Raw genomic sequence first — 20,106 nt, forward strand, 5'->3', positions numbered from 1 at the left:
CAGACAGGCTCGAAGCTTCTCCTTTACGAGAACGGGCTTGCAGAAGACAAAATCCGGGCCTCAAACAGAGGCCTTATAAGGCCTGGGTACTACTTGTTCCTTAAGGGGGGAAGGGAGAGACAAATACTCTGCACAATATAAAGATGAAAGTTCTCTACCTCAAGAAATACTGCCAACATAAAAATGGGGGCCTCAAAGAATTCAAAGCGCTGGAACACAGATAAGTAAACAGGCTGCAGTTTTCTCTTCCAACTCTTTGTCGGGGTGTCTTGCAGACTCACGTCAGGACTTAAAACTCTCCTTGGCGGTATCACGGGGGCCAGAACAACCACTAATAGCTGTCTCTGCCACAGTAGCTTGACTGTTCCAGAAACTCTAGCCTGGCTCACATTCCTTGTGATCAGATGGGATAATGGCTAATGCTTCCAATATGGTAACCATTAAAAAGTATATATTTAGGCACACCCCTCATATAATTTAGGTCTGTCTTTGAGAAACATGGTGAACGGCTCTCCAGGTTTGACAAGAAATGATGTTGTTACCTAAGAGAAAATAAAAATGTGGAAATAGTAAAGTGCCTAAGAAAGTACCCATTTAAGAGTGAGTCACCATTATTGCCCAATATTCGGACCCAAAACGCGGAAATATTCACCCCGTATTCTGTCAGCATCCCATCTTCTTTTGATCCAAGGTTTTAGGCTATTAATTATAGTGTCCTCCGAAAGGGAACAAGAGGGACACAAAAGAGGTCTTCTCCTGGTCACAATGCGTGCATCGAACTCACGTTCGGGAGAGCAAGATTCCCACTGGACCACCAGGATGAGGGTATCGAGCAGAACCACCTGCATAAAATCCCAAGATATTGGCAGCTTTGCTTGAGCAAGAACTTCAAAATTGAGCCCTTTGTTCAAAAACCATTTCCCAGAGAGACAAGCCATCAGGGTATCTAGTGCCTGGGAAGCAGAAACGGGCTCTAAGAGTTGTGTCAAAGTAGTTCCCCTGCCCCAGGTCGGATATACAGTGAGCCTACGTGCTCAGCCACCTGGTCATCCAGGCCCTGAGCCTGCCTTCTGGAAACACGCTTGCTAGACACAGCGGAGGAGGCTGGCCCTTCTCGAAATCTAGGCTTCCTAGGGCATGCTGTTCTAGGAAAAACCACATCATCAAAAAGCTGGCCCTGCCGACTGACTGAGACCACTGGAAAATCTGTCTCTTTTTCTCAGCAGAAGGTTTTGTACTCCCTGTATCACCACAACCAGGAAGGGAGAAGCGGGGAACGGGGATGGGGGCGTCACGAGGAGGTAAAGGAATGAAGGCATGAACGGGATCTGCCTGAGCGTTATCAGCACCCTCGCTAAGGTCAAGAGTGGGCTTGCAGAGGCATCATCGCCTGTAAAATGAACAAACATCATCATCCCCGGTCCTGAAAAACGAATCCTCTGCCCCCCAGAACAGTTTTGTCCCCACGTCCTCGTGGCAGCCGTTGCCCCCAGGCAGCCCTCTTCACTGTACAGAGTGGGAGGCCGCCTTCCTCGTCCGATGCTCCTTCAATTCCTGGAGCTGTTCCCCTGTGGTCCCCTCCCCGGTGACTCTTCAGAAAAGGCAAGGACAGGCTGGGGATGTTCAAAGACCAGACTTCGAACAGGCCTGAGTCTCAACTCTGCCACTTAGAAGTTGCGTGACCCAGGACAGGGCCCTGAGCTTTCTAATCACTTCGTCGTGCTTCCCCCGCAGACCAGGAACAACCATAACTGACAGTGCACGGAAAGCACCCAGCACAGTGCCCAGCACTTAGCAAGCACTCCAAAGTACCAGCCGTGGGGAAGAGCTTGTGGCTGAAAGCCTTACTCCGGGGCTGCAGTCGGCTAACCGTGAAAGGAGGAAACGCCCCTGACCAGGTCTCCTCAGCGTGGAAGGCTGGCGAGGATAGAAAAGGGAGAGCCCCTAACACACAGTTTAGCGCCTGTTTACCTACGGCGGCATGCTGTTTGCTGCTGGCGTGTGTGTGTGTGCGCACACGCGTGTGCACATGTGTTCTCAAGAACAGGAACGTGCCTGGAGACCTTCCTGCCCTTCTGGGAATCCCCTCCCCGCCCCGCATACCTGTGGATACGCTCTGAATTCCACCCCCAGCTTCTCTGGTCCTTTTCCCTGCATTCTGATGTCCTCCATCTCTGCAGCTTTTCCCACCCCTACATGGCAAGGCCACTCAAGTCCCTGCTTGCAGGTTCACATTTCCACCTGCCCGAGGGAACACATGAGCTGGGTGTCTAGAGAGGTCCTATCTAAAACAGGCAGATGACCTTCAACCTCGTCCTCCTCCTCTGGCCTCTTGCTGAATGGAGTCACCACGTGCCATCAGCTCAAGCTCCAAACCCACCCTAAAGCAGCTCTGTTCCCTCTCGCCTCGCATCTCGTCAGTCCCCGCATCTCCTCCCCTATTCAGTCCGTCTCTGCAACAGCTCTGGAAATAAAGCAAGGGTGGCTTTCGGTCCCACGGGCCCACTACTCCAGGCCTCTACCATCTCTCCAAAAGAGCTCTGCAATCACCCCCAACCCATCACCCGTGGGCCGTCCCCTGTATCCTTCATGAGCCACTAGAGCAATCTTCTGAAAAGCAAACCTTACCACTACTTTAAAAAAAAAAAGGCACAGGGCTTCCCTGGTGGCGCAGTGGTTGAGAGTCCGCCTGTCGATGCAGGGGACACAGGTTCGTGCCCAGGTTCGGGAGGATCCCACATGCTGTGGAGCGGCTAGGCCCGTGAGCCATGGCCGCTGGGCCTGCGCATCCGGAGTCTGTGCTCCGCAACGGGAGAGGCCACAACAGTGAGAGGCCCGCGTACCGCAAAAAAAAAAAAAAAAAAAAAAAAGGCACAGACCATTCCATACTTCGACAGGGTAAAACCCAAAGAACGTCAACCACACTAAGGCCTTGGTTGCTCCTGGCCCCAGATCCCGCTCTACCCTCTCTCTCATACCCGAGGCTTGTCTGTTCACATGGGCACTGTTCCCTCTACCTGCATCCCCTGTCCCGATACTCTGCGTGGCAAACTCCTATTCAGCCTTCAAAGCCCAACTCAAATACCATCTCCTCTGATTCCCATTATGCATGGCTTTACTGCATAATGCATGCATTACTGCATGGCTCGCATCTCCAATTCATCAGGTCTTTGTTTATCCAAACAAAGCTGTATTCCCAGCAGAATACAGTCTGCCTCCACCCACCCACTCCAATTGAGAGCTGGGGGGCGGCGGGGGGTGTGTGTGAGGAGGGGGGCTCTGCTTCTCAGCCTTTATTTTGCATAAAGATCAGCCAGACACAGCTTCCAGGGCCCCCCTTCCAAAGTTTCTAGGTCAGGAGGCCTGAGGTGGGGTCTGAGATTCTGGATTTCCCACAAGTTCCCGGGGAATGCTGATACTACTGGTCCAAGGGCTGCCTTGTGAGAAGTTCAGCTCCAGTGTCTAAGCACAAGCTTGAGACCTGCTGCGGCAGTGATGAACTCTGTCAACTTGGGCGGCCCCTTCTCCTCCCTGAGCCTCAGAGTCCTGGTCTGTAGAAGAGGCTACCTCCAGGCTAGGTCAAGGTCACCACGGGGACAAAACCAGAGACTGCCTGGGAAGGCTTTTGTATAGTGGGGGGCACACCTAAGAGAAGCCTCCACCCCGGCAGGGGTGCCCTGGCCTGCCTACCCCTCAGCACTGGCCAGAGCAGGCCAGGCTCCTGCTTGTGGGCTGTAGCTTGATACTTTTTTTTTTTTAATTTTTGAATTTTATTTTATTTATTTTTTTTATACAGCAGGTCCTTATTAGTCATCCATTTTATACACATCAGTGTATACATGTCAATCCCAATCTCCCAGTTCATCCCACCACCACCCGCCACCCCCGCTTTCCCCCCTTGGTGTCCATACGTTTGTTCTCTGCATCTGTGTCTCTATTTCTGCCCTGCAAACCGGTTCATCTGTACCACTTTTCTAGATTCCACATATATGTGTTAATATACGATATTTGTTTTTCTCTTTCTGACTTACTTCACTCTGTATGACAGTCTCTAGATCCGTCCACGTCTCTACAAATGACCCAATTTTGTTCCTTTTTATGGCTGAGTAATATTTTAACTGATCAGCAGATTACATTTTTCCAATCACATGGGAACCTCAATTTGAATTTGTCTGATTTTAAAAAGGGGTTTTCTTTCAAATGAACAAATCTGCCACATCATATATATGGAAGTTACCAAAATGGGGATTTCTGGAATGTTCCCAAATGGAACTAAACATCCAAGGATCTTGTGAGAGTCGTCGTCATCAACGGCCATGTACAACACCTGTTTGATTACTTTTGTAAGGGAAGAAGCCTGTGGCTTATTAAAATACCATTTACTATTCATCCATCCAACAAATTTGAGATAACTGATATTTGTATGGGGGGCACGGTAACCCCCAAAGAACTCCCTAGAAAAGGGGATCCCAGCTGAGCTCAGGGATGACTCACCGCAACCCGACAGCAGGCCATGAAAACCCCTGAACGCCAGACCCAGAGGCCACTAGCTTGAGGACCTGGGCTCCAGTGAGTGGGGTAGTTGCCTGCGTTGCAGAGAGCATGCTCCAAAGCCAGCAGTCTGACTACATTCAGAAGCAAGTTTTCAGGGGCGGTCGCCTTTCCACCTTAGTGTTACCTGTGGCTCACACGGCCCCGTTACTGACATAAATGGTGCCAACTCCAGTGGATACACTTGCCTTCTGAGTCCCGTGAAGGTCAGATCAATGTCCAAATCCTAGATCAATGTCCAAATCCTACTGGACATTTTCCCGAGCCCCTCCCTCAATGAGCACGTTCTGAATACATGAATACTTTTAAAGCGGCCCCAGCGGCAAACGAGAGGGGAAGAAAACGGGAAGCTTGACCGAGGAGAGGGAGGTGAAGAGTTACTCCTTGAGGGCAAGGTTGCCTCGGGTTCTGCAACTCAGGACCTTTTGGGGGTATTATTCAGCAAGTTTACTTAAAGGGCTCGGCCCTTCTTCTCTCAGCAGGACCCCAGTTCCAACACCCGCTCGGAGCCTGCAGATGTGTCCCCAGTCTGGTCCCCCCTCCAGCAGCATCCCAGCCATTTGCAAATGAAGGGAGAGCAGCTGGATACTGGGAAACAGATGGGCCTCCTCATCTGAATGGGTTTGATCTGGCAGCCCGGACCTCAGCAAGTTCAGGCCCGGCCAGCGCTGAAATCCTGCTCAGGCAGGCGAAGGCACAGATTCCTAGCCCGAGGGGTCTTTAGCGAGCAGCTCGATCAGAATGGCCCCTGGGAGAGGTCTCCCTGAAGTCAGAGGGGGCGGGGAGCCTCTGTGGTGGGCAGGGCCCATTCCCAGCCGGGCTGGGCCCAGAAAGGCAGGACAAGCCACAGGGATCACTTTTTTCCCGTGATACGCAGAGAAAAGAAAAAGTCTCCCTAGGGGAATCCTGTGCCTGAGGATTGAAACCACATTCATTCAGGAAATTCCAAATTAAGATAGGCGCCACCGTGGTTAACCTTTCTCCCCAACCCTAAGCCGCCTATTTGCAGAGAGGTAAAAACTTCAAGGAAACAAACTTTGAAGAGCCCCTACCTCCTAAGAGAGCCCCTTTCAAAACCCTCGGGAGCACTTGCTCTTGGAAAGGCTGTGCATGGCTCCCCCACATCTTGGTTTCCCAAGACGTGGACAGGGCGTACCAGGTCCTTTCTTAAGCTGAGACTGTGCACCCCTCTCCATGGAAAGAGGAGGAAGCCTTGTTTGAATCTCTGAGTCCCCAGGTGAGGCCCCCAAGAGGGGACCAGAATCGTGTTCACTAGGTCTCCCTGGCTCCCCGGGGCCGTCTCCCGGCATCCACGTAGGTCTGGTAAGGAACTGCAGCTCCAGACTGTCAAGGAGCGAGGAGATGCCCCACTCAAGTGCCAGCTGAGGGCTGCCCGTGACCTCCTTACTCGCCATACCTTTAAGGGTAGGTACCTCTCACCGGACAGCAGAGAGGTCAGGAGGATTCCCAAAGTGGGCACAGAGCAACCTAGCCGGCACACCTGGCCGGGGCTGACTAGGGCCAACGCGGTGAACTTGCCAGCAAATCAAGGCGGCACCCACTGCCTTCAAGACCAGCCTCAGGAAGGTGCACGGTTGGAAGACCCAGAAAAATCCTTAACGTGGCACATAGGCTGCCTCCAGCCCCGCCTGGCCTGGCCTACTTCTGCAGCCCCATCTCTAGCACACTGGCCTCCTCGGGGCTCCCCGAATCCCTCTGAGACACACCATGCTTTTACTTCAGATTACCTTCACCTCCGATTGGAAGTGCCCCCTCGTTTTTTGCAAGTATTTGACGAATGCCAGTCCCAGTCCCCGCCCCCTGTCCCTCCCAACTCAACAGGACTTGAGACTTCTCTGCTTGTCATTCTATCCCCACAGAGCCCGGCACACAGTAGGACATAGTAGGGTCTCAACATCATTGGGGGACAAACTCAAAGGAGCCACGGCAATTACGCTGCAGTCGGAAAGGTGATCCGTAGTAATGACCTTGGCTCTGGAAGCTGCGGCCGCCCCAGGGCTGAGAGGCTCAGAGGGAACCGTGCAGTGTCACCTTCCAGCCAAGCATCCTACAACCTCTCACCCACACGGGGCCCCCCTTCTGAATGCCTGCGTCTTCTGCGTCACCGAGCAGGTGGCCGGCGCAGAGTGCAACTGACTGAACCAGGCTTCATTCACCTCCACGTCGGGCTGGAACCGCTCAGAGTTCACTTTCTTTTTTTTTAAAACCACCAAACTGAACTCTGTTTGCTTTAAAAATGGGCTCTGATCCTCGGCCTCTTTTTTCCCTCGGGACACCCTTCCTGGCCAAGGCTACAGGAAGTGTATAGGTGTTGCTGCTCCTGCCCTTTCGTTCTCGGAATCTTTTTCCCTCCCCCCACCTTTTATTTATTTATTTATTTATGCTTTCCTAGCTTCTGACATTAGAAGGCCCAGTATCTGTCCATGACCACAGGTTGCAGAAGCCCCAGGTATACCAGTCTGCAGAGGTAAGCCTTGACCCAATCTCAAACCAGAAATGCTGAAGAAAAGCTTGACACAATGTCAAACTGACAACCAAAACTGAACACAGAGTAGGTCCCAGGGCAGACCGCCTGAAGCACCTGGGACAAGGAAAATGGGATGGCCTTGTGCTGCTGCCTTGTGGGCCAGCCCTTCCACCAATAAATTTACCCCAAGGCCTGGACACACACTCACTAACTATGGGGACTTGGAGGAATCATTTCACCTCCAAGAGTCTCAGTCAAGAGCCTCAGCCATAAAATGGGCATGTGGATAGCTGGGGTCAGCTGCATTACTAAGATTAGAGATGGTGGCGGGAGGAGGTATTGGAGGAAGGTGGTTCAGAAGGTACAAAATTCCGGTTAGAAGGGAAATAAGTACCAGGGATATAATGTACAGCGTGATGACTAGAGTTAACACTGCTCTGTGGTTGGTATATGTGAATGTTATTAAGAGAGTTAATCCCAAAATATCTTTTTCTTTTTCTTTTTTGTGTCTGTATGAGATGATGGATGTTAGCTGAACTTATTGTGGCAATCATCTCACAATACACGTAACTCAAATGGTTATGCCATACATCTTAAACAGTGCTGTCTGTTGTATCTCAATAAAACTGGGGAAAAGAGATTAGAGATAATATGTCAAGGTACCTAGCACAATGTCCAACACACAGCAGGCACTTAATAGATGGTAATAAAAATTACTGTTACCACCACCTGCATCCTCAGACTCTCAAGGAATGGGCTAATAGAATACGACCCCATCCACACTGCGCACCCCAACTCACACCCCCAGTACCATAACAATCTCCTTGAGCTCCCTTCCATGAAGACTGGAAGCCCAGCCACCTGTGCACCTAAGGAGGGCCCAGCAGGCTGCCCGGGGGAAGTCACTACAGGCCAACCTGGCAGAGCCTATCATAACATGCTATGGAGCTCCCCTCATGGGCCAGGACAAAAGCAGAGCCTGTGACACCCCCCTTCCCTGCCAACCAATCCCATAAACCTCTCTCCATCCTTCTCTTTTTTTTTTTTTTGGCTGCGCCACGTGGCATCCAGGATCTTAGTTCCCTGACCAGGGATCAAACCCGTGCCCCCTGCAGTGGAAGTGCAGTGTCCTAACCATTGGACGCCAGGGAAGTCCCTCTCCATCCTTCTTCACAGGGCCTCTTGACAATCCTTTGTTTGGAAGCCCCAAGCACAGAACTCCTTGCCAAAATATATTGCTCCTTATGAAGCACATATCCTGCCGTTATTACATAGCCGCAACTGACTTTTTTCAACAGGGAAAAAAAATGTCAACCCTGAACCATTTGGACTGCAAGCAGCAAGAGGACCCCATTTCTAAGGTCCAGACTTGTAAATGCCCAGGATAATAAAAAGGGTTGGATAGGCTCCCTTTCTACTATAATTAAAGTAAATGACTCTCATCAGAAGATCTGTCATTGTATATCATAGGGTAAACATCCCAGAAATATTGGTTTGACATCCTATCTCAGGTTTTTACTTCTACAAGGAAGTGGGGTGGGGCAGGGAGGAAACCAGCACTTACTGAGCACCTACTATCTGCCAGGAACTACTGTACGGGCTTTACATACACTTGCATTTGATCGTCATGGTCCCCCTCTCAAGATAGATGTTATCAGACCCACTTTTAGATAAAGAAAGAGAGGCTCAGAGAGGTTATCTAACTTATCCAAGGTCACAGCACCAGTAGATAAAGGAAAGATCCAAATCTGCTTTGTTTAGCTCCCAAGGCCAAGTTCCTTCTGTGAGTTTCTGTCCCCAGAAAGCACATTACATACCACTTTAAATGATTTTATTCATTTCTATGAAAAAAAAAGTCAGATGCAGAATTTAGGTTAATTACATAGAGGATTCCTGGTCTTTTAAAGATCTGAGTGATTTTCTGTTTGAACCCTAGGATGTATAGTTAATTGTGCACCTACCTGGGTCAGCTAAAAAGGCAACAAGTTTTGGTCAAGATCCAGGAGGCTTAGCGGGATGGGAAGGAGGTGCCTTTTTTTCGGCGGGGGTTAGGGGCGGCCACCACCTGTGCAGCCAGCTTTCGGGATCTTAGTTCCCTGACCAGGGACTGAACCCGGGCCCTCGGCAGTGAAAGCGCAGAGTCCTAACCACTGGACCGCCAGGGAATTCCCGAAGGAAGGAGATGCCTTGAAGGCAGCCACACTCCTTTGGGGCAAACTCACTGTCTACTCACAATCTGAAGTGTAAGGGTCTTCAAAGAGTTTAAACCCTAAACTCGCCACTGCAAAGATCTTTCTATTCATTTTATAGCACCTCCCCACCTCCGACCCCCCTGCCCTCTGCAACACATAAAGTTGGCCTTTCCGATGTCTTGATATTCTTAAAACATTACAGCCGGTTATGTATGGCAAAACTTCACAGTAAACTGGCCTTTAAAAAGAGGTCACACATAGTAACTCAGAAGAAGTTAGAAAATCATCATGACAATATATACAGAGTTTACTGTATTAATGTCAGAGCTCAGAACTGGGTTCTTTCTTTCAAGTAAAGTGCTGTATATAAATCATAAAATATATATGTCCCTTGACCTCAATTCTGAATCTGTCAGTATTTTCCTTATAAGCTATTTTTTTGACTCCTCCATACAACATGTTCACCACGACCCGACGTTCTATATATGTGCATTCCATTCAGACACGACTCGGAATTTACCATGCTTTAGTCGGACAGGGGTTAAAGCAAAGAGTAGGCCACACCTTAGCTCCCTGACTGAGTACAGTCAAAAAGAAGTTGACATTTTTAATATTCACATGAAGTGGCAAAAGTCCAGAATGGGACGTAACTACTTATGGTATTCCAAAGTGGAATAAATGACAACAGCTCACACCCAACATCTTAAAACTCCAGCATGGTACAAGTTTCCTAAAACCAAAATTACTGAAACTCTAAAGCATGCCTATTTTACTTGATTTGCACTCTTCATGGACAACAGTGGTCTAGCCTGATAATTAAAAATATCCTTTTGCATGATTATATAAATGGTAAAAGCTTGACGTTATACAAAGAGAGGCCAGTGAAAGCCTGCAACCACCATCTACCACTGATGTGGCTACCATTTTGGATTTCCTGTCATGCCCAAAAATGAGGTAGTAACAATCAGAGCACGGGGGAAAAAAAACTTGGGAAAAGTGTGACCTTTGTTAATTTCAAAAGGCAGCATCTCCAAGACATGGGGGACCATCATAGTGAAAAGGCCAGCAGCTTGTTCAACCAGACTTCTTTACAGAACTCAGCCTCAGCTCCCTTCCCCACCTCCTCACATTCCCTGATCCAGGAAAGCCAGGGCTGAACCTGGCTAGGTCACTCCAGGTCTATCTGGGTAAGCAGGAGGAAGTGGCCGGTTTGTGCAGACTCTCGGGTTGCCAGAAAGCCTTAAGGCTTCCCATGAAGATAAACACTGTCCGCAAAATGGAACACGACTTGTGCATAGCTTTAAAAACTCAAGTTCAAGAGCCTCTAAGCCTCTAAGAAGTCAAAGCTGAATTCTTCGGGGTTTGTTCATCTTGGATATAATGATCAGAAACCCACCTCTCTGGCTTAAGGCCAAATGTTCAGCCTTTACATTGGGTTCACGATTCAGCCACATATGGCCTTCAGCACTGTCACCATCAGTTAAAAGAAATTACTGCTAAGATGGCAAGGCAGAGAGAAGGACGTGGGGTGAGGGTGTGGCATCAGGCACTGCAATGCCAGGGAAGCAGGAAAAGCAGAGCCATCTCTAAATCTCACTTGGATATAGCAAAAGCATAAAAGGGATGCAAAACCTAAGGCTAAAGTCATCCCTCCAGGAAAACAAAATAATAATAAAGATAATGGGCCTTTTTGCACAGCCTCATAAAACCCACTGGATCAGAATCATTTGTGGGACAGCCTGAAAAACTTCCAAACAATCACTTCTGAATTGCTTACCAAGGCAAGCACACCCTGCTAAGAATCAAACCAACACAGCGGAAAGTAGCACACTAGCTGTATTTCCTACCGAGCCTAAGATGCTGGCAGCCAAAAATCAATTTCCCACGTTTTCCTTTAAAGACTAAAATTAGACAGCATTTTTAATGGAAATGTAAAACTAAGCCAGACTCTGATGAAAGAGGGGGGTAGCCTTTTAACAATTACCCTGGATAAGTAAATACCCAAACAAGAGACTACAAATGGGAGGGCTCCTGGGCACATTTTATTGGGAATACAAACATTAAACAAAACTCTTCCTGTTTAAACACTACCCCAGTTATTTCATAACCATGTAATTATTCATTAAGTCTGATATTGGAAACATCTCATATTGGATTGCTCTAGTTATTTGAATTCTCACCCTCCACTGAGTGGGAAACACTTGAGATCAACAAGTCTTCAGTTATGGCCTAGCAAGGACTGAGTCACCTAGTAGGTACTCAGTGTTTTAACTGGTTAAAATAAAAAGGCAAAATACAAACACACACACACACACACACACACACACACACTTGGAATTTGGATGAGAGCGAGCCAGTATAGAAAGTATACAAATACCAATTCTCTGGGCTTGCCAAATTTTTGCTCTAGAAGTAATATTAAACACAGCTCTTTGTCTATGAATTGTGAAATACTTTATATACTAATAAAGAACGTGTACTTCATTGTGTATTTAACTGCATAAGCCTACGTTTGGTTTAATTTACCAAGAATAAGTCCTTGTTCCTAAGCTATCAAGTTACAGTCAACTCTTAAATATTAACACTCATATTGAGAAACAAAGATGCAGATAATACAAAACAGAAGATTATTTTAAATCATTCATTCTTGGTATGCGGATATATTCTTTTTTTCTTTTAACTTGCAATTAAATGCGTATGGCTGATATCATGGCATTTACAATACTTCTAACAAAGGACTTAAACCATGCTGGAAAAATCTGAGGTAAGGAGGTCTCCGTGTGGACCCCCTGCTACTGAACTTCGGACCAACTCACATCAATCAGTCAGCATTGCCTTGCCCAAAAATTGATTACAAAAAAAAAAAAGAAGAAGAAGAAAAAAAGGCATATACTTTCTTCCCAGGTTGTTGCTTTTCAGAATGACACTTTGTGGAGGGTGGAAAAGTAATTAAGGGTTTGGGGTTGGAAAAGTCCTTTTATTTTAGCTCCTACTGGGCTGATGTAAACAAAGATGTGGATAATGTCAACAATGACTTAATTAACCAGAGTAGGTGACAATGTCAGGAAGAACTTGAAAGTAAGAGTCGCCTCCACCCCAGGGTAATCAAGCTTGACTATACTTTAAATAATTACAATCTTAATCAACAGAACAGTACTTGGCATTGAGGACTGGCCCCTTTGAGTCAACTGAGTTTCAACCCTTCGCAGCTGGTCACCTACAAAAATGAATGACCAGCTGAAAATATTCGTTTTTAGTCTGGAATATTAACAACTAAAATCTTCTAGAGATTATTTTCTTCTTAAGTCAGCTGAGTAGACCCAAACCTACTGCTACCACTTCAGAATGTGTCCAGAGACAAATGATATATGACCGATGATGGGATATATGATATGATGATACATGGTAGATGAGATGATGTGATACATGATATGATGATGGATGGGATAGGGTGATGATAGATGACATGATACTGTACAAAGCCGGGACAATTGGAAAAGGACCCTCAAGCGTTAGGGCTCAGGCTCCTTCCTGGAACTTAGTCACCTTTTTCTCTGGACAAATTTTCCTCTGGTCCAGCCCAATACACATTATCTAAACTGAGCTTCCCAATTAGCAAACCAAAATTAAGATAAGGCCGTGTGCACTAGAAGGTCAAGGCTGAACTTATTTTAACCAAAGCTACAGTTAAACTCACCGCGGAAGACAGACAGGGACTGATGACACACATGGATGGGGGACTCTCTGTCTGTCTCTCTCCAATTCGCTGGTACCACAGCCTAAACTGGAGCTGCCCTACTTAGCCTGCTTCCAGTTGCCAAAATCTCCTCTTCCTCATCTATAATTAGATTACCTTCCTAACACCCTCGGACACCGAAGCAAAACTCCGGCATTGGAAGAACTCATCTTAGGGCTCAAATCAGTTGAAGGGGGAAGTACAGACCCTGCAGAAAGCAAACACAGCTGCCTGGAAACAAGAAGGGCCTCCTCCATTAGACAGCAACCTTCTTCTCAACTGTCTCCAAAAGCCTAGATGTTTCCTGACACTGTGGCAACTGACCCAGCCGGCCCACGGGACCAGGAAGATGCATGTGCCCAGCGCACTGGGAACAACGATGACAACACATCCCAGGTGCTCATTAGACGCCAGGCCCCGTGCTAACTGCACTTTACGTCCAGGCCCACCTAAATCTCCCAGCAAGCTTTTGAGGCAGGTCATCAGAAGGCTTCTGAGGATATAAATATTCATTTAGCACGAATGAAGAGACCCTGAAGACTGTCTTATCCAACCCTCAGGTGACAGAAAGGGAAGGAAACTGAGGTCCAGGGGTTTGTGTGCTTTTCCAAAGTCACCTCTTTGCAGGGTTTTGTGGGGTCCACTAAATCTTTTTTTTTTTTAACCTCTCACAACTCTGGACACAAACCTCATAGGAGCTATGAACCCCGAAATATGCAAAGAAGGACATCTGCAAAATATGACCCACCATTTCAGGGAATTCAGGCATCTCCCCTCAACCCGCAAGTGCATCCACAGATGCCAAGTTGGGAAGACCTGCTTCCAACAATACTCACACTGTTGGATGCACATTTTTAACAAAGAACCACCGTGGGGACTTCATCCCTGTCCACTGCTTTTCCCCCTCTCTGCCTCACCTCTTTCTTCCAGTATGTGCACACTTATTTTAAACTCTCTTCAATAATTAAATATGATAAAAAGAAGTCCTCCAGGACCATTTTACACTTTATGTTGAAATAAACTCCCAATAATACTGCCCTGAAAGTCTAAATGAAAAATGACATTTTCTTCCTAACCTGGGCCGTTCCTGGGAAATCCCAGCTCAGCTGCCTCGGTGTGGGCTGAGCCACACACTCGGGGGAAAACTGGCAATTAGAGAAACATCCATTTTAATTATTAGCAAAATTAAAGAAGTACAGGCATGACTTTCAGAAACCAGGACCCTTTTCCCTCAAGTTAAGCCCTTTAAAAATGCATCACCACTGCACAGTACAGCCATGCTTATGTCACAAGGAGGCAGCCACAGACACAAGCTCCTACCACATTTCCTTCCCGGAGATCTGGAAACCTCGGCGATGTCACCACACCTGTTCATTATAAAGCCTCCGTAGCTCTGTGTAAGAAAAAGGGCACGAGCCTCATCTCACGACTGCTGGACTGCTTCCGGTAAGAAGTCCCTCCGTCTTAGAAAAAGATATGCCTTTATGCTTCCTGACTCAGGGCCTCAGCGGGAGCCCCCCTCGGATGGGGACACAGCCCTCCCTCCCGCGTGGTCCTAGACGGGCTTGCGGTCCTCTTCTGTGCTGGGTGCCTTTCCAGAACAGCTGAGCTGACCCCAGCCCACTCAGGGCCCCGAGCTCAGCAGGCACCAGGTGGGCTCTCAGCAAACAGGTTCATTAAGTGGCGATGAGTGCTAGGATCTGCCGTTTTATTCTCAGATTACCACGTGAAAAATAGCTCAGCTACCAATATTCCCTACTGATGACAGATTTCAGTGCTGCACCAAGTCAAGGCTTGGCTACCGACGTCTCCGAAGGACCTGGGGAAGAGGTTCCAAATCTGCCCGGCGGGATAATTCAGCCCTGTCTGGTGCTCACAACTGGCCTCATGCCTTTCTGTACCTTCCAAAATGCATAATGTGTTGCCTTCATGCAATTTCCAAAGCTGAAACACCAACGCACACCCTGTTAGATCTGGAAGTTCTCAGAGGTTCAGGAAAGGCCCAGGTACACTCCAAATTGACTTAAAATAGAATCTGCCGCTTTGTGACGTACTGCTTAAGTATTATGAATTACAATGGCTCAAAAGAATGTAATGTGTCAAGCATCTCTGTGCTGAACTTCAGAGGCTGCTTTTTCTCCTTAGACAATGAAAATAAAATGTCAGCATTTCAGATGTTGGCAATTTCCCTTAGTGACTCCTTTTGTTAGAAAACAGCAATTCTTTACATTGGGAGCAAGACCTTCTCCGGGAAGCATGCTCCCGCAGGAAGCCCTAGATGGCATTCAGCTGCAAGCTCCCCTTCCACGGCTCTCCTGGGCACTGGATGAACTTGCCCGCTGTCTCCCTCACCCAGCTCAGAGAAACGCACATGCCGAGAAACCACCAAACTACACCACTCTGCCTGCAGTGTGACAGCTGGGAACCTTCTCTCGCAATCTCTGGCTTGCGGGGAGCAGACAGCCCACTCTCCCTTGCCCTTGGAAGACTCACTTACAACGCAAGGGGCAGCTGATTCTCAAACAGGCCTTGACCTGAGTGCCACTTCCCCGGACAAATCCCAAAACAAACCTGGTACCCTGAAAGTGAAATTAAACAACTTACCTTCCGGCTCCACCGTGGTATCCTCAACTAAATTGAAGGAGGGCCGGGCCAGGGACAAGGTTGCCATGGTGACCACAACCAGGCCGAGGAAGCGCCCCCAGCTGACCATGGTTACGCTGCCAATCCCCCGTCCTCTTCCATATCTCCATGTGGACGTTAATCCCATCTGCACACTTCCTCTATGAGCATGGACTGCCTGCAGCAATGCCTTCAGCCGGCGGTGGGCTCGGGAACCAAGGTGCTGTGACAGCCTCTGCTGGCCCTGCAGCCACTTCTGCTGCTGCTGTAGCCTCTAGAGGAGAGAGAGTCGGCAAGTCAGTGAAATCTTCCCCAACGCCAATTCATTTCAACCCAGTTCTTTTTCATTATCTGCAAATGCCTTCCATCCGCACGTGAGTCCCAGGGGTTTCCACCAGACCGGTCCACAGAAGGTGTCAGGCTGATTGTTTAGAAGGCCTACTTTTAAGAAACAGAGATTAAAAAAAGAGTAGCTACAGGACACAGATACGTGCGGCCACTTCAGTCAGGCAAAGTGTACTCTCTTCTCCTACCCACTGTCACCTCTACAGCCCTCAAAAAGCAGAAGCAACGTGACCTTAGTTTCAAGGGCAACTACAAAGCAAGTTAATGATGCTCAGGCTGGCATACCCAGCCTCTCGTTAACTTCTCTCAGGCCAACTGGGCTTCAGAGGCATCGGCTTCTGGGGGCTGGAGGCCTCAGGAAGAAGGGAGACCAGCAAAGTAAAAAGAACCCCAGGAAGGCGACCAAAAATTCCCACCAGTTTACACTTGTCGAGATTCATTTTCAAACGCAGAAATGTATTTCAATCTTTCGCCAAGCAGTCACTTACAAAGAATGAACGGAACTGCAATACATTCAAAGCAGCTGATCCAAAAAAGAGATTCGAAAGCTGAATCCCGTTCCACTATGATTAATGGCAACCCAGGCCTAGCGAATGCCTTCAGACAGAGCGGGTTAAGAAATGGAGCAAGTGCAAATTCTGATGAATATCACAGGCATTTATTAATGATGCTGCTTCTGATGATATGTAAATTATTATCAAGGTATGTGATTGGGCCAAGAACTTTCAGTATGCTAACCTACTGGCTAAAATTTCAGAGCAGAAATTACAAGGGGGTGCCCAACCTGCTATTCTGTTCACTCATTTGATCCAAAGGCAAAGAAAAGTTTCCACACTTAAGATACTCCAAATAACTTTAAATTTGTTCGGTATCAATTACTAAGTATAGAACCGAAATGCACAAACTTTAAGAGAATTTGATCGACACAGTCAGATTCTGTGAACTATATATGAATGAACCACATTTTATAGGATTGAGGGTAGGGCTGAGAACTTTCTAAACCCCACGCTTTTTGCATGACTTGATATTTCGAATTATGACTACGATTTCAATACTGCTGGAGCCTCCCCAAAGCTACATGAGAAAAAACTTTTAGCCTTAACTAAGGATTAAAGTGGGTAAGGGAAAAGAGGATGCTGCACCACTTCCAGAGGAGGAATAAAGAAAATCTCTGCTTCAAAGAAAGCACATGTGAAATGGTGTGATTCACAGCACAAGCAAGAAAAGCATGTGTGCCCACCCTGTTTTCAGACTGCTTGAAGGATTTTTTTGGCCAACTTTTCCTTCCTCTTCAAGTTAAGAGCCTCAAAAGATAATTCCATATCTATTTCTACATACACGTGGGAGGAAAACACACAAACATTCTCATTGATTTACTAAGCATTTCCAGAATGCATGGGAATTTTCTGCCTCACAGGAACAATCTTAAATCCTAGCAGGAGAGTGGGCCCCAGGCTGCTTCCCCAGCCGCCTCGCCCACCTGTCCCAGCCTAGAGGAGCTTCCTTTGCTCTAGGCAGGGAAAGGTGGACAGTGAGTGACCTCAGCTAAATCCCAAACCATTCGTTCATCCCATCAGCTTGCACCAGAAACTGACTTTTAGCCATTTCCAGGTCCAGGCCCCGCGGCCACCCCCTTCCCAAATCTCTGGAAGGTGGAGGCCTAGGGCGGCAGGTCTGCACAAGTCCTCTCCAGACTGGACAAAAGTATGGAGGGACCTCCTAGGCAGGATAACGAGGTCCCCAGGCTCGGTGCTGGGAACACAGGCCCAGCATGCCGCTGGCGGCCACAATCCCGGCTTCCTGCCTTCAATACCATAATCCCTCCTGGAGTCTGAGCCTCAGTGAAAGCCCCAGCGTGTTTATTTTTCCCCTTGAAAGGGAACTCTCTTCTCCACCCGGGCGCGGGAGGAGTTGTCACCCTCCCAGTGATGGATGGCTCTTCAGGGCCACCCGTCCCCCTGGTCCATTTTCACCTCGGCACAAGCCTGCCCCCAAAGACAGGCAGAGTGACAAGCGAGAGGGCTTGGCTGGGGAGTGGTCCCTATGCCAGGTCGATGCTGGGCTCCTCGGTTTACCAGAACATTCCCCAACACCCCCCCACACACACACCCTCCAAGAAGACAGCCCATACAGCGCCCGCCTTACCTGAGTTTCTACCCCTAAGAGGTTGTCTGTCTGCCCGCCCGCCCATGACGAGCACTTGGGTGTTTTGTTCCCAGTATATTTCACATCAGTCAAGAGAGCCAGGCAAGGTTGGGGGGGGGGGGGTGCGCCCAGGTCCCCCAGGGGGCAGATCCACCTCCTGGCTCAGAGCCTCCCTAGCCCCCCTTATCCCCACAGCTAACAGGGCGGGGGCCTCTCAGGGGGCCAAATGCGATGGGTGTGGGGATTCCTCAACATACTGAAATCTCAGAAAATACAGGCTGACCTGGGACCACCTTCTCTTCCCTGTTAACGCTGGCAAGCCAATGAGGACTTGCCGCCGCTTCGGGAGAACTGAACACCACCAACCCGGCTTCATTGTAGCACTTCTTTCATTTGTTTGCTTGGAATATCTGATTTTCTCCCCCTTCTCCGGGCGCTAAAGAGCTCAGAGAAATCTGCATTTTAATTGACATTCCACGGAGAAAGAGGTGGGGGCTCCCGATTGCTTTTCTATTCAAACTAAACAGTCTTTTCAGATGAAAATGAGTCGAGGCCAGTGGAAGATTTACAGGGATTTGGGACCAAGGGGACAATGGGGTTTTAAATGTTGATAGCGTTTCACACCAAACACATAATGGGTGAAAGCAGGTTTGCCTTTAAGGGTAGGTTTTATTGAATTGGGCGAGAGGAAGGAGGGTCGCGAGAAGAGTCTGCAAGGGAGCGGACAGCGAGGGGAACTGCGGAGACTCATCGCCCCCGGGCCGGACCTCTGCGCCTGGCCCTCCGGCCGCGAGGGTCGGAGCCAGCTCCTGACCCGGCCCCCCGGCTGATTCCCCGGCGCGGTCCGGCAGCCGAAAGAATGAGCGCGCAAGTTAGAACTCGCCTGCGCTTTCGACATCTCCGAGCTGCTGCCGGCGGAGCAGGCAGCGAACTAGAAAAAGTCGGTCCAGTTCGCCCCCTAGCCCCAGGCGCGCCGGGCTCCCTCCAGCGCCGACGGCGGCTGCGGGCCAGGGGCGCCCGGCACTGCAATCGGGGAACCGGAGCAGCCCCCTCCCCAAATGTGCCACCCCCGAGCATCTCCTACCCTACAGAGGTGTCGCCGGCCCCACCCCAGCGGCTCCCTCCCGGGGAAGGGCACCCCCGTCGGGGCCTGGATGGGACGGGACGGGTGCTCCCCGGGGCCCGGAACGAGGCACCCCGAAGATGCCCCTCCGAGCTCCGGACCTGCGCGGCTGTGCCACCAGCGAGGCAGCCCCGCCGCTCGCCCGCCAGCTCTGGGGTCGGAGGATCTCGCCGGGCTGGCGGGAGTGCGCCATCCGGAGTTTGACAGGGGGGCGGGTGTGAGCGCCTGAGGCAGATGTCAGCATCTGGATGGGGGTGGTTGAGGCAGAACTTCCCTAACGCCAGCCGTCAGCATGCACCCAGCTCCCCCATCACCTATGCCGCCAAAGAGGGAGAACAGGGAGCAGCCTCCACAGTGCCAGCCCTCCGCTCGGGGGCCGTGCACCCGGCGTCCCGGGCTTTCACGGCGCCCACTCTCCCGTCCCGCGAGGCTCCCCAAGGGGCCCACCACGGCGGTTACCTTGAATGGCAACGATCCCCGGCGACCGGCTCTGTCCCCGCGCCCGGCGTGGGTCGGGACGGAGCAAACGACGAGCTCCCCCCAAAAAGTGGTCCTTGTGTCCTCGCCGGCGCCAAGGCTCCGAGGCTTCACGCGCACCCCAGGTTGCGGAGGCGCGCGGGCATGACGCCCGCAGGCTGCGCTTGGATTTGGGGGGCGAGAGGAAGAAAGGACTCAGGCTTGGCGTTTCCTCCAGCAAACTTTGCTCGCAACTTGCGAACGCTCGGAGCGCGCAGGAAAGCCGCGGCCTCGGGGCGCCCGGGGCTCGCGGCCGGGCCCAGCCAGCATGGAAAGGAGTCGCCGCGCGGGGCCAGCTACGCCGCGCGCAGACCCCGCGGCGCCCGAGCTTTGTGGCGGCCGCGCTCGATCGATCGCTCGCTCGCTCGCTCGCCCGCCCGCTCCGCAC

The 20,106-nt window shown here is 49.8% G+C and overlaps 1 protein-coding gene across 5 annotated transcripts in view; it reads right to left on the reverse strand.

Annotated features, from left to right (window-relative positions):
• Nucleotides 1–19,790, reverse strand: part of FGFR2 (fibroblast growth factor receptor 2) — a gene marked incomplete at its 3' end in the record, with an annotated part of 102,463 nt that extends 82,673 nt beyond the window's left edge. For 4 of the 5 annotated variants that reach the window (XM_079708451.1, XM_079708448.1, XM_079708449.1 and 1 more), the window contains exon 1: nucleotides 15,572–15,858. In XM_079708451.1, coding sequence (XP_079564577.1) covers nucleotides 15,572–15,737 — 166 coding nt within the window. In that variant the 5' untranslated portion in view covers nucleotides 15,738–15,858. Of the gene's footprint in view, nucleotides 1–15,571; nucleotides 15,864–19,661 lie in introns of those variants that run through there. The other variant, XM_079708450.1, reaches the window with a different exon arrangement.
• Nucleotides 19,791–20,106: the final 316 nt, after the last annotated feature.

Source organism: Hyperoodon ampullatus (genome assembly GCF_949752795.1).
Source record: "Hyperoodon ampullatus genome assembly, chromosome: 1".
Classification (NCBI taxonomy): domain Eukaryota; kingdom Metazoa; phylum Chordata; class Mammalia; order Artiodactyla; family Ziphiidae; genus Hyperoodon; species Hyperoodon ampullatus.